The sequence below is a fragment of the Lepus europaeus genome, chromosome 6 (assembly GCF_033115175.1).
Source record: "Lepus europaeus isolate LE1 chromosome 6, mLepTim1.pri, whole genome shotgun sequence".
Classification (NCBI taxonomy): Eukaryota; Metazoa; Chordata; class Mammalia; order Lagomorpha; family Leporidae; genus Lepus; species Lepus europaeus.
This window is the reverse complement of record NC_084832.1, coordinates 100,960,489-100,974,155: the sequence shown is the minus strand read 5'-3', so window position 1 is coordinate 100,974,155 and position 13,667 is coordinate 100,960,489. Positions and strand designations below refer to the sequence as shown.

The window sequence follows — 13,667 nt, the reverse complement described above, 5'->3', positions numbered from 1 at the left end:
AAGAACTCGGCAGCGAGGCTGGGGTGATGGGAAGAGGACTGTGTGGGCCCCCTAGCGTGCCTGCTTTCCAAGACCCAGGATTCAGCATTCATTATTTAACTAAAAACCGAGCGTGAGCATGGCTATTGGGATATAATGTGCATGCCACTGTTCACCTAAAAATTTGAGACCTCAGTGAGCCCCAGGCTGGCAACAGGTACCCTCAGAGGCTTGTTCACTCCTCTTGAGTATTTCTTTCAATTTTGTTTGTAATTTTTTTAAAATTTCATTTCTTTGAGAGACAGTGTGAGTTCCCATCTTCTGGTTCACTCTCAATGCCCACATCAGCCAGGGCCTGGCTGAACCTGTGACCAGAAACACGATCCAGGACCCCTACGTGGGTGGAGGAGACCCAGCTACTTGAGCCATGGAGCTGGGGCTCAGACCCGGGTCTGCCCTGACACTGTGCTTTGTGGGAAGGCTTGGGCGGCTCTGGGCCCGGCTGGCTGTCGTGCAACCTCCCAAGGGGCTCAGCCTCCTCCCATTCGGAAGAACATGGGAGGACCACCGTTGAGGGTGCAGTAGCACTCGGCGGGAGGTGAGGTGTGTCTCCGGGCTCACTTGCTCTGCATTCATTTCTTTGAGTTGTACTGTGGTTGGTGCAACACTGGGAGGTGGAGGGATGAGCAAGGCACGGTCCCCAGATGCTGCAAGGCAGGGTGGGCAGGCGTGGGAAATAGAAGGTGAGGGTTCTACCTTCAGCAAACATACAGGAGTCAAGAGTGAAACATGCAGAACCCCAGCACAGTAAGATCCTGGGTGACTGCATGCGTGTGCTGTGTGATGGGTTAGAAACGCAGTGGGGAGATGGACGTGCAAGGCCGGCCTCCCAAGCACAGAAGATGGGCTTGGAATGGAGCGGCAGAACGCAGTCCGTGGGTGCTGCAGGGTGCTCTTCAGCCTTAAAAAGGAAGGGAATCCCAAAACCGGCACAGATGGGTCTCGCCCACAGGACGGTGGGTGAGGTCGGTCAGACACCAGGCGGCAGAGCAGAATGGAGCTCACCAGGCCCGAGGGAGTTGGAGCCTCATATGGCTGATGAAGTTCAGAGATGGAGCGATGGCTGTGCCGACTGTGTGCGTGCTTACTGCCACTGTGCATTTAAAGTGGTACATTTTACTCTTAAGAGATTACACACACACGCACACGTGTGTGTGAGTGTGCACCTGTGTGTGTGTGCATGAACCTGTATAAAGCCCTGGCCATGCCTGTGCTGAGCTGTCCTTTGCTGGGGTGCTTTGTGCCCTGGCCCTGGTGTACAGGTGGAGAAGTTAGCAGAGGGAGCCGACGACTGAGGCCCCCACTTGCCCTGTCGCTGGCATCCCTTCGGCCACTTTGGGCGACAGACAGGTTGGGGACTTGCAGGATTCGGCTGTCCAGAGAGCGTCCCCTGCGTTGGCCTGAGATGGCCGGACGAGCGTCTCTGGCTCACGGGCCGGCGGCAGATAGCCCTTGACGGGAGGGCCGCGGGCAGCCCTGAGAAACTCGCTCTCCGTTGCTCCGTCCGGTTGCCAAAACAAACCGGAATGCTTCATTCCAAAGAGAAAGCTGAGTGAGAAGCCCGACAGTTTTACAGGGAATAAAAGTCTCCGAGGGTGGTATATTTTAAGTACTTTTTCCTTCCAGCTATAAGAGTTGCTAAAAACAGACAGCAGCCAGAGAGGCAGCTCTGGCTTTCGGGGGTGGGAACTTGTCCCCGGCTTCCGTTGCCAGGGGTGGGTTGGAGAGGAGGGACCGGTCCCCAGGTCCCCGGTGAACCTTGCCCGCTTCCTCAGGCGGCACCGGGTTCCTCTTCCCATCCGCTCCTGCTCGGTGCCAGCGTCCATCTCCCTGTCCGCTTGTCTACAGAACCTCTTGAACGAGGCCCAGCTTTGACTTAGTTCTTTATCCAGCGCCCCTGGCAGAGTCCCTGGGCAGTGACGCCGAGGAGAGGGAGGGAGGAAGGAAGGAACGGAGGCCAAGGGCAGGCAGAGGGGCTTCCAAGTGCGTCGCGCGCTCCTCCGGCTCCTGGGTCTTTGCAGAGCTGTGCAGGTGTGCAGGTGCATGGCGTGCACCTCCGGGCCCTCTGCGCCACACCGGACTTCATGTTGGAGCCGCCCCCGAATTCTCATGCGACATCGCTTTCCTGACCGAGGTGCTGAGCCGAACAGACCTCAGCCGTTGGGTCCTGCAGTGCATCCTCTTCTGTATGGGTCCCACGCCTCCAGCGTGGTCCACAGGAGCTTCCTGGGTGTCCCTTCCTCAGGGCCACCCTGGCTGTGAGCAAGCTGTCGGCCTAACCCTAGCAGGGCAGGGGAGCAAGCCGGGGTTTTGAGCACGTGCTGGCCCTGCGTGGTCTTGTCCTCCTCCTTAGCTGGCCACACCTTGGCCTTGAGGCACCTGTTGTTGATTCTGCCTTTGGTGGCCTTCCCAGGGCCTGTGGTCAGCAGCCGCGTGGGGGCTTTTTTGGAGGGGAGCTGGGGGTGAGGAGGTGGGACAGGGCTGGGGGGGGTGGAGGGGCTGGTTCTTCCTCTCCTGGAAGCTGGGGGTGGGGAGGTGGGACAGGGCGGGGGGGCTGACGTCTCCCTCTCCTGCCTCGTTTTTTTCCTGCGGGCCTCATTGGGTATGCAAGGAAATCAACCGAGCCGCCTGCGAAGAGAGGAAGAATGAGATAGTTTCCTAAGTCGTCCCCGCTGGAGTTGGCCGCGGGTCTGGGGCTCATTCAGCCTTTTGTGCCCCTGTTGAGTGCAGTGCGTGTGTGGTGACAGTGGAGTGATGCAGTCACACTGCGAGCGAATGGTAGGAGTTCCGTCCGCCCATTCATGGAGGCCGAGGAGGGTGCAGGGCGCCGAGCCCGAGCCAGCACGCAGAGGAAGTCAGGGGCCCACCGGGGATCACAGACACTCTGTCAGGGCTCCGAGGCTGGGGGGTGGGGGCCGGGGGCCGGGGGAGCTGGAGGCCTGCCGACCTCCAGCGCTTTGGAGTGCCACCTGTCCGGGCTGACAGACAAGAGCCTTACAGCTTTCCTTTTAATCAGCTTAACGTCGGGCATCTCGGGCGCAGGGGCTGGTGCTCTCCCGGAGGCTGCCGGAGACCCCTGCGCCAGGCCCACTGTCCTTTGCGGCAGCCGTTTGGGCTGTGTCTCCCTCCCCTGCGGGCTGTATACCTTTACTGAGAGCAGAGGTGCGCAGGGAGGAGGTCTGGGGTGGGACCTGCTGAAAGCCGGGCTCAGTTTTCATTGAACTTGATGTCACGGGATGGCCGGCTGCTGGAGGTCCCCAGGCTGCTGCTCCCAGCTGGGAAATGAGGACATCTGGCTGTTTGAGCTCCAAATCCTGCGGTTCTGGGGTTACTGGTAGATGTTGCCTTGTCTGATGCTGCCCTCTTGGAAATACACTAGCCCCAGTCTTCTCTCAGCCCGGCTCCCTGCCTCCTTCCTCCCCATCATTGTTCTCCACCCCAGCCCCTTGCGCTCTCCCGCCCTCCTGTTTGGGGCCGGAAAGGAGCTCTGTGGAGTTGGGCTGCCCGGCTGCAGGTAACAGTGCCACTTCCCCGTGCCCTCTGGGGTCCAGGAAGGGTTCCTGCATTGGTCAGCCGGGGCGTTCTGTGCAGGGAGCCAGCTCTGACACAGGGCAGGTGCTACTGACTCCGTCTTTCCACCATCAGACGGGAGGAGGTTTGACATGATCCGTGCAACACAGGCTCTGGCTCCGAGGCAGCTTCTTAACCTTGCCCAGCCGAGGAAGGGGATTCACGTAGTCATTATCAAAGTGCCGAAGGGTTGCGTGGACGCCGGAGAGGTTCCAGGTCCTTCTGTGTCCCAGATGTCCAGGAGAGCAGGGAGTGGGGCTCGGGGCCCGTCAGCCGTGGAGTAAGTGCTGTAGTGATCCTCTCCTTCACTGAGAGGGGTCAGAGAGCAAGTGGCCGTGGTAATGACCTGACTTGAACCTGAGATGGGGCGGATAAAGGACCTCATTCATATGCACTGTGTACCAAACCTTCATCCGATGTGTTCGGAAAAGCGTGGGTACACATTTTTGGCTGAAACTTGAGAAAGGTTGTGGAGAAGTGGAATTGAGAGATAAGTTTATTTTGGTGCAAAAAAAATTTTTTTTAAGCTCATGCATGGTGTTTTGCTAACACGCATCTTCCATGAACGTGGTGAAGAGCCCTTGTGCACTTGATCTTGTGCTTGTCTTGAGGCCCATGGCTCTGAAAGTCCAGTGGAAGTGACTGTCCAGTGTCCAGTGTCCTGGGCCTCCATGTAGGATTTTCTCGATGCTGTTCCTCTGGGGCAGGGGCCATTTGGAGATTTAGAACATCATTTTTGGGCCGTACAAAATTATCGACTTACAAATTGGCCTGGGGTAGGTTATTGAATTTCAAACCCTGCCTGCAGTTGCCTTAGCAGAACCAGACCAGACGGTTTTGTGGGCCTGGATGGCCCCCAGCCTGGATGTTCCCAGCCCCTGCTCCAAGGTCTCAGGTGGCCAGAGGAGAGGCAGAATCCACCCCCACCCCAAGACTAGGAACATGGGTGACCCAAACAGAGGAGTCGACAGTGCCTGAAGTCAAGTTCCCTAGCTTTCTGCAGCCTTGTGTTCCCCTGTGGAGGAGCAGCTCTGTTGCGGATGCTGGTGTGTTTGTGCACTGATGGCCATGGGTCCTAGGTTGGTCCTAGCACCTTAGTATCACAGATTCCCACGGCACAGGGCCTGAGAGGAAAAGACAGCCCAGCAGGACGTGCAAGGAGGCCCTCCATGTCTTGTTGGGCAGCAGGGTCTTCCACACTAACTGTATCATGGGAAGTATTCACCATGTGGTTACACCATCTGAGGCCCACTTTTTTTTTTTTTTTTTTTTTTTGACAGGTAGTTATACATAGTGAGAGAGAAAGACAGAGAGAAAGGTCTTCCTTCTGTTGGTTCACTCCCCAAATGGCCGCTACAGCTGGCGTTGCGCCGATCTGAAGCCAGGAGCCAGGCGCTTCCTCCTGGTCTCCCGTGGGGTGCAGGGGCCCAAGCACTTGGGCCATCCTCCACTGCCTTCCCGGGCCACAGCAGAGAGCTGGACTGGAAGAAGAGCAACCGGGACTAGAACCTGGCGCCCATATGGGATTCCGGTGCCGCAGGTGGAGGATTAACCAAGTGAGCCACGGCACCGGCCCAAGGCCCGCTTTTAAATTAAATTTTTAAAATTTATTTAACTTCTTTGAAAGGCAGAGACGCAAAGTCTCCCGGTGCTGGTTCACTCTCCAAATTCCCACAACTGCCGGGGTTGGGCCAAACCAAAACCAGGGGTCAGGAGCTCCGTGCAGGTGTCCCATGAGGGTGGCAGAGACCCAAGTTCTGTGGCCACCCTCTGCTGCCTTCTAGGGTTCGCGTTAGCAAGAAGCTGGGATTGGCAGTGGAGCCAGAACTGGAACTCTGGATGCAAGCGTCCCAAACAGCATCCGCACTGCTGCACCCAGCCTCTCCCCGCGGGGCCCCCTTCGAACCCTCCTCCTTCTGACCCTTGATGGGCAGTTCTTTATGAATTGAACCGTGCAGAGCCATCGTCTGCTCCACACCACCCCCGACACGCACATACACGGTCTCTCCATCAGCTGAGAAGCCAGCTGTTTTCTCTAGGGAGCAAAAGCTTCCAGGCTGCTCTGATACAGGATGCCGGCGTCCCAAGTGGCAACCGAACCCATAGCACCAAGTCACCTGCCCAGCCTTAAGGTTTTTAAATCTCATCTGCTGAAACGCTAACGCCCCTAGAAAGGATACCTTCTGCCTTTCCCACTGAGCAAGTGATGAGCTGTGCGCACCGCCGCGCCTGTGGGGTGGGCCTTGGAGGCGGGCACGGGGAACAGCCACGCCTGGGGGTGGGCGAGACCCTGCACTCCTCTGACCACCTGTGACGGGCAGCGCTCACGCAGGCGGGAGGCTGGGCAGATGGCGGAGGTCTGAGAGGTTGACTTCCTCTTCCCTCTGTCTAAGGTGTATGAGACCTCAACTGCTGGACTGGGTCTCTCTAGTTCATGTCCCCAGCACCAGGCACACAGCGCTCCCTCCACCCATCGGGGGTCAGTGCTACTCCCTATGTCATTTGAAAGAGATTTGGCCGGCGCCGTAGCTTAACAGGCTAATCCTCCGCCTTGCGGCGCCGGCACACCGGGTTCTAGTCCCGGTTGGGGTGCCGGATTCTGTCCCGGTTGCCCCTCTTCCAGGCCAGCTCTCTGCTATGGCCCGGGAGTGCAGTGGAGGATGGCCCAAGTGCTTGGGCCCTGCACCCGCATGGGAGACCAGGAAAAGAACCTGGCTCCTGGCTTCGGATCAGCGAGATGCGCTGGTCGCAGTGGCCATTGGAGGGTGAACCAGCGGCAAAGAGGAAGACCTTTCTCTCTGTCTCTCTCTCTCACTATCCACTCTGCCTGTCAAAAAAAAAAAAGAGAGAGAGAGAGAGAGATCTAAAGAATTCTTTCACATTCCAGGGCACATTTGTCCTACTGGACAGCTGGCATTTATTGAGTGACTAGTTAGCACGCAGTGCTCTCCCAGTTGTTCTTTTTTGTTTCATTATCATTTTAAAAACGGGGAAACTGAGATCAGACGTTAAAGAACGTAGCTGCTGCCCACAAAGACGGTGCATGGGCGCACATACCACCTCCGTCTTTCCATCATCCTGGCACTCCAGGGGCATTCGTGGTCTGCCATCGCTCCTCATCTTCATTTTCCTTAAAAGCAGTCGTTTCCAGTGTGGACCAGGTGAGAGGCAGGAGGGAACGGTGATGATGCTTTTGAGCTTGACAAAGTGCTAACTTGTCGGTGGCGAAAACAAGGAAGGGGCTGCGCACTGTGGGAAAGCACCAGGAGATTCCGTGTCCGAACTCCCCACCCACATGAGACGCCTGGGCAGGTGCAGAGAGGCAGCTTTGCACAACAGAGGGGCTGGGAGAGGGCTCCTCAGCTTGTCTCCCTCTGCCTGGTGTGAGCTGTGGTCCTCCCCGGTGACAGCCGTGACAGCGGGTGCATTCCATGCCACCCAGCTGTGAGACGCTTCTGCCTGAGGCAAGCACACTCCACAGTTTCCCTACCAAATATAGACTAATAGAAGCAATGCTGCAGCTTCTTCCTTATTCCCCAGTTGGACAGCCCAGGCGTCCAGAATGTTTGGTAAACATTCTGTATTGTATTTTTATGAGAAGTAAAGGAATGGTAAATAGGCAGAACGTCGGGATTTTTGTTTTTGTTTTGTTTCTAAGCACCAGTGTATGTGAGGATCAGCATGGTTTCCTTCTCTGTCTTCTTTCTCATGCGTGCTCCAGGTGCTGGGAAAGTCAGGCACTACGAAAAGTTCATGGGAAAATGGAATTCAAGCATAAGTTTATCTTGGGGCAAAGAGATTCTGGGATCCGTATGTACATACTTTCATCGTTCATATGTTCCATGAGCTTTTTCAGGACTCCCTTGTATGTGTGGATTTGTAGATTTTTTGCCCCAGGTAAACTTACCTTTTAGTACCATTTCCCCCATGGACTTTTTGAGGTTCGCTTTACTGTAGTTCTGCTGGTGGCCTCTCCTCTGTTCTCTGCTACCTCCCGGCAGCACAAGCTGGATCCAGTTGGCCCCTTGATTACGGCCATAAATGGAGCAGCCAGGCCATGCTGCTGAATGGGAGTCACCCAGGCTCTGGCCGAAAGGCAGGTGCTCGTGAGACTGGTCGAGGTGTTGGACTCTGCAGGTGTGACAGGCTCCCAGGTGATGCTGAGGCTGCCAGCCGGGGGCTGCCCTGGGGGCCCCTCTGCATCACTTCACACTGAGTGGATATTTTGCCTGGAAAACAATCATGGAACCGTGGGGGTGTGCATTTGGCACAGCCACTAAGATGCTCACATTCCAAGTCGGAGTGTGGGGGTTGAGTCCTGACTGTACTTCCTCTTCTAGCTTCCTGCACCCTGGGATGCAGCAGGTGATGTGGCTCAAGTACTTGGGCCCCTACCCCCGACGCGGGAGACCCAGACTGAGTTCCACGCTCCTGGCTGCAGCCTTGCCCAGCCCCAGCTGTCGGAAGCATTTGGGGAGTGAACCAGTGGGTAGAGGATGGATCTCTCTCCCTCTTGCTCTGCTTTTTAAAGAAATAAGCCCAAGCCCGCCGCTCTGTGTCCTGATCGCCTCGCTGACTGCTCTGGTCTGGCCCACTGTCTTTCTAGGATTGTCTCAAAGCCTGCCAGGAGCAGATTGAAGCCGTGCTGCTCAACAGCCTGCAGCAGTTCCGTCAGGAGCAGCGCGACGGATCCAAGTCGGAGGATGAACTGGACCAAGCCAGCACCCCTACAGACGTGCGGGACATCGACCTGTGAGGATGCCAGGCGGGCCGAGCGAGAGGGGCGTGGTCGTCATCTGCACTCTCCTCTCTGGTTATGTTTTGTTCTTTGTGTTTTAGGATGAAACTTAAAAAAAAAAAAAAAAAAAATCTGCCCCCACGTAGATCATATTTAAAGATCTGTTAGAAGTGAGAGAAAAAGGTCCTATCCAAACTATAATTAAAAGCGTGTGGTGCCTATTCAAAGTACAACATAAGGGAATCCCCTGTATATGCGAACAGTTGTTGTTTGATTATGTTAAAAGTGATAGTACAATGCTTACCAGAAACCCTGCAGAGTAGCTAGACAGTATGTACGCCTGCAATATGGGAACCAATTAGAAGAGACTCTTTGTCATGTTATGAGCTAGTGCATACACACCCCTTTTTGTAGTGGCATTTCAAGGAACTGTGTAGGCCATTTATGGAATGATTAGATTGCCAAGCAATGAACTCAACAAGGAATTAGAAATAAGGAGGGGGGGCATGATGGGGAGGGAGTACCAAAAAAAAAATCGCTGTGAGTGAACCACGTTGGACGGAGAAGCGCCTCCAGTGTCCACCAGCTGTGGCAGCACGTGGCTGGTTGGACAGGGGGGCTGGGTGATAACCCCACCTCTCTTGCCACACTCGGCGCTTCCCCTTCCACACGTGGCTCATCCCAGACTCCGCCGTATCATCTGGGAGAGAAATGCAGCAGCTATCGGGCCCTAACCAAAACTCTTTGGGACATGGAAACAGAGGGTGGGATCCGGAATGGGATCTTTTCTCCTACTGTTTGAGAGAGGGTACAGCGACCGTGGCATCCCGTATTAGGAAAAAAACTGATCTTTTGGTGCTGATTGGCATGTCTGGTCCACAGTTGAGCATTGTTATAAACCATTCCATTCTTAAAGCACTTTGAAAATTTGTTCCCGAGGGGTAGATGGGATGGTTTATGCAAATCAAGCTGACTCCTCCCCTCTTCTCTCTGGCCCCTCCCCATCCTGCCCCCAGTCTTGAGTTCTCCGGTACCCACCCCTTCCGCTGGCATTCCCATCACGACATTCCTCGGAAAAAGTCTGAACGAAGCCCTGTTAGCACGTGGATGGCGCGGAGGGCTCCTCCGCAGCTCCAGCTTCTCCCGACGGGGAGGGGCAGGCGTCCTCACGGACGGCTGGACAGGCTGGACATCGGTGTGGCGTGCGGCTCCCTGGAACGTTGCGTTAGTTAGTCTCACTGCAAAGTCGTATTCAGCGTACTTGAATTTTCTGTTTCCTCTCCACTTCTTCGAGGCATTCAGTTAGCAGAGAGGTTGGAGCGACAACTTTTTTTTTTTTTTTTTTTTGCACAATTGTCATTGACAGGTAATGAAGCTATTTGTTACAATATTTGCCTTTTTTAAGTAAAAAAAAAAATCAGAACAGGGCTACCTTGAAGAATTATTTTATACACAGATTCTGCCTTGTTTCGTAGTGTGAGGGTTGAAGATGGAGAAAAATCTAAGGGTCTCTTATTTTCATTTTATTTTGTTCAGTTTTTTATTATTTTTTTTGCGCTGCTAAGAAGCTGAGATCGTTCATCCTTACTCACATTAACAGTACCTAGCTGTAATGTTTCACCAAGTGTGCTGCTATTTTATAAACATTTTTATAATATATTATTTTACTGCTTAAGTTCCAAGTCCTGAAGTAGATGGTTAAGATATGAGTTCTTCGTACTGGAAAAGCCCTCCCATCCTTTGTTCCTTCCGGTAGCATATTCATGGTTAGTGGGTTTTGTTTCTTTCTTTTTGGTTTTTGGTTTTCTTTTTTTTTTTTTCCTCTGATCACATTCTTCAAAGACAGTGCATTGTTTACCTCAGGTTTACTGGACAAAATCAATAACTACAAAAGACAACGACTTTCTTACCTCACAGCCGAACACTTTCTGCTTTGGGAGCAAGTTCCCGGGAGGGCGAGGCGAGGCTGGGTGGGGAGGAGGACTCGCCAGGCCCCGCACCCAGGGGCCTGTCCATGCTCACAGGCCATCGGGCTCCCGTTCTGACTCCGGTATCCTCCTCATGATGGAAAAACAATGCATTGAACCAAGGGACCCCCACCCCCCCACAAGGCAGACCTTGAACTCAAGCTTGGACCCAGCAGGCATTGGCGCGGGAGTTGTAGGTGTCAGGAAGGCAGGGCAGCAGGCGCAGGGCTCGTGGGCAGCCGTCTCCCCTCTGGCTCCTGTGCTCCTGTGCACAGACCCCCACCCCCACCCCTCCCCCATCATCTCTGAAGCTGTCCCAGGTCTCAGGCCTGCAGCTTGCAGCGTGTGTGGTGCTCAGACCGGGGTTAGGCAAGCAGTAGGCCGAGCCAGGTCCTCGGCAAGGCCGGACCGCGAGATTCCGGGGTTCAAAATCACATGATGGAGTTGGCACAAAGAACAGACGGGGTGGGTGAGTGTGGGGAGGTGGCTAAGAGGCTGCAGGAAGTGTGATGGCAGGGGATTGGGACTCGCTGAGCTAGCTCGACCCTGAGATTCTCTGCGGGGGGGGGGGGGGGTCGCTGGTGGGGTGCGGCTGGCGCATCCTGCGGTTTGGGAGCAGAAAATGGAGCTGCCAGTGTTCACCCAGAGCCTGCGCTGTGCGGTACGGCGTGGGGAAGACCGGGTCCCTGGGGTTCTTGGGGAGTCCTGGTGCAGATTCAGCCCTCGGACGTGTGCCGAAGCTGACGGATGAGGGAGGAGCAGCTCTTCCAGCCTCTTCCTGCGGTCTGGGTCTTACTAGCTTCTTCTCTCCTAGCCGTGGGGCCACAAGGGATGGCTGGTGCCAGCAACAGGGCGATAAGTTTTCTGTGTCCTGTATAAGCAAAAGCAGGGGCCCTGGATTTGTGGAGGGACGCACACCCTCTCTGGGTCCTGGTCTCCCCGTTGGAAGGAGTTTTCACCCCAGAGAGGTTCAGATCTGCTCATGGATTTGAACTTTTTTTTTTTCTCCCTCTGTCTCACCTCCCACGAACCGGGTTCCACATTTATTCTGATCTTTTTTCTTAATTTCTAAGTTTTTTTTTTTTTTCTCCATCAGTGGGGGCTGAGTTGTCCTCCCACCCCCAGCTTGCCAAATTTTAACCCTTCCCCTATTTTGGCCCAATCTTGTGGGGGAGAAATTGCCAAAAATACATGCTGAGTGGGGAAACACCGTGCAGGTGGGGGTCAGCCAGGGAGGAAGTGGGGGCAGCTCTCTGCAAACCCCTTGCCTCAGGTGCGCTGGGAGGTGAGCTCCTTGGAGAGGGGGCTTCGGGCTGCCCTTGGGCCGGGTGCTCTGTCCTGGCTCGGGTGGGCGGAGGCTTAGGAGGCCAGAGGAGTAGGAACCCACCGACTCCTCCCTGGGCCAGCCGCAGGGCTGACTGTGGAGAGGGAGCTGTGGCTTTCCTGTGGCCCGGCACGTTCAGGGCCCCTCCAGGCTGCCCGGGGAGCTCTGGCACCCACAGGTGAGGACCGGCTGAGTCCCTCCAGGAGGGCAGGGGGATTTTTTCTCCACGGGCCACGGGGGACGGGGCTGGGAGAAGAAATACACTTGCACCTTATGTCGTGTAAATACTCAGTTTCTAGTTCAAGAAGATAATCCTGGTTAGTGCGGGATTGGAGGTAGGAGCGAGGCGGACGTTGGAGCGCGCCAGTTGGCGTCCACACCAACAGGATTCCTCTTTGTTTATCTTTGAGACAGTCCAACCTTGGGAATAGCTTTAAAAGGGAAATTAATGCTGTGACGGTAAAGTCCCCTGTGCAGCCCTGGATGGAGCGCAGGCTTCCGTGGCTGCGGACCCGGGGCATTGCTCGTGCAGTCAGTCGTCCGTCCGTGGGTACAAGATTGGGTGGGAAGGCGCAGGAGGGTGTTTCTGGCTTCTCAAGTGGCTTTGCATGGTTCCGGGCTCTGAGCCACCTGCGGGAGTCCCTCGGCACAAACTCTTGTGCTGCCTTCGCACGTCCCCGCGTGTCAGCGTGGCTGGGCCGGGAGCCTCCGTCCCTGTCCCATCCCGTCCCGTCGCCTGCAGGGGACGCAAAGTGCCTTACCGACCGTAGCCTTACAGTTTCCCATGGACGCTGACAGGTGCCTGTCCTTGAGAGGAGAAAAGCGTCTGTTTTGTTTTGAATCGGTTTTAGTTTCTTACTGCCGGCCAAACTCCTACATCCCCAGCTAATCCCCGGGCCACTGGTTGTTTCTCCATTATGTTCATTACCTTGTACCATGTACCTCAGATCTCTCTCTCTCTCTCTCTCTCAGTTATAGTTTTTCATCTTGGCCTTTTTTTTTTCCCTTTTTATTCTTTTTATTTTATTTTAATTTTTTTTTTTTGCTTTAAAACGAGTGTGATACCATAGCAAGTCCATGTTAGCCTCTCACCATGTACTCTGTAAGAGGTGTGTGGCTGTTTATCTGGTCGGGATGCTAGACAGTGCTAAGTAGTGTGATGGATGTAAACGAGGTCTTTAGGAAGTGTGGCAGAATGTTGGCTGTGACAGTGACACGGTGTAGTCAGCTGCCTCTGACGAGGCGTTCTCTGTTCAGTGTTAAGTGATTTAAAAAAAAAAAATCATACCCTGTTCTGACTTGGTTTAAAGATGGAGTAGAAGGTGGATTTGAAAATGGTTTGGGATGCAATTAGGTTATGCTATTTGGACAATAAACTCACCTTGACCTACATTGTCTGGCCACTTGTGACTTATTTAGAGACTGGTGTTCCTCGGAATGGAATACACTGGTCTCCCAGCAGGACTCCCGAGGGCAGGGATTGGCACACCCTAACCCAGAAGGTAATCCACCTGTGCCAACACAAGGAGCTGGTGACGCCGTGGTGTTTTCCGTTTGCGCCTCCTGTGCCATCTGATTGTACAGCAGAAGCCTCCGTCTGTTCCCCGAGGTGGCTAAGTCACCGGCAGCGTGACCAGGCCTCCGATGCCAGCCCCAGTGGCCACCTACCCTGAGCCGTGAAGGAGCGCCCCCTGGCTTGGAAGCTGTCAGAAGCCCCCCGGTACTTGTCCTGACCCTGGGGAGTCTCTGGGGAACCCCGCCCCTGCAGCTTTCTTAGCAGCTCCTGCCTGATTCCTGATGCTCTGTGCCTCCTTCATGTGAGGGCCTGGGATACAGCTGCCCTTGGTGGAGGCTGGTGAGGCGGAGCCAGGGAGGGGGATGGGACAGTCACCCTCACCTCTGCAGAAAGCGCCAGGTCCCAGCTGCTCTCCAGCCTTAGCTTTCCCAGCAGAGGGGGATGGCTGAGCCATTTCACCAGTACTAGGGTGACTCATCACTGCAGTTGCTGTACCTTTCCAAGCCACTGAAG

At 54.9% G+C, this 13,667-nt stretch overlaps 1 protein-coding gene across 1 annotated transcript in view; it reads left to right on the top strand.

The window, feature by feature from the left end:
• The window catches only part of CCND2 (cyclin D2), a 32,051-nt gene extending 19,021 nt beyond the window's left edge, over positions 1-13,030 (top strand). Inside the window, exon 5 of the mRNA XM_062194771.1 lies at positions 8,216-13,030. Within this exon, the coding sequence (XP_062050755.1) occupies positions 8,216-8,365 (150 nt within the window). The 3' untranslated portion in view covers positions 8,366-13,030. The remainder of the gene's footprint in view (positions 1-8,215) is intronic.
• Positions 13,031-13,667: the final 637 nt, after the last annotated feature.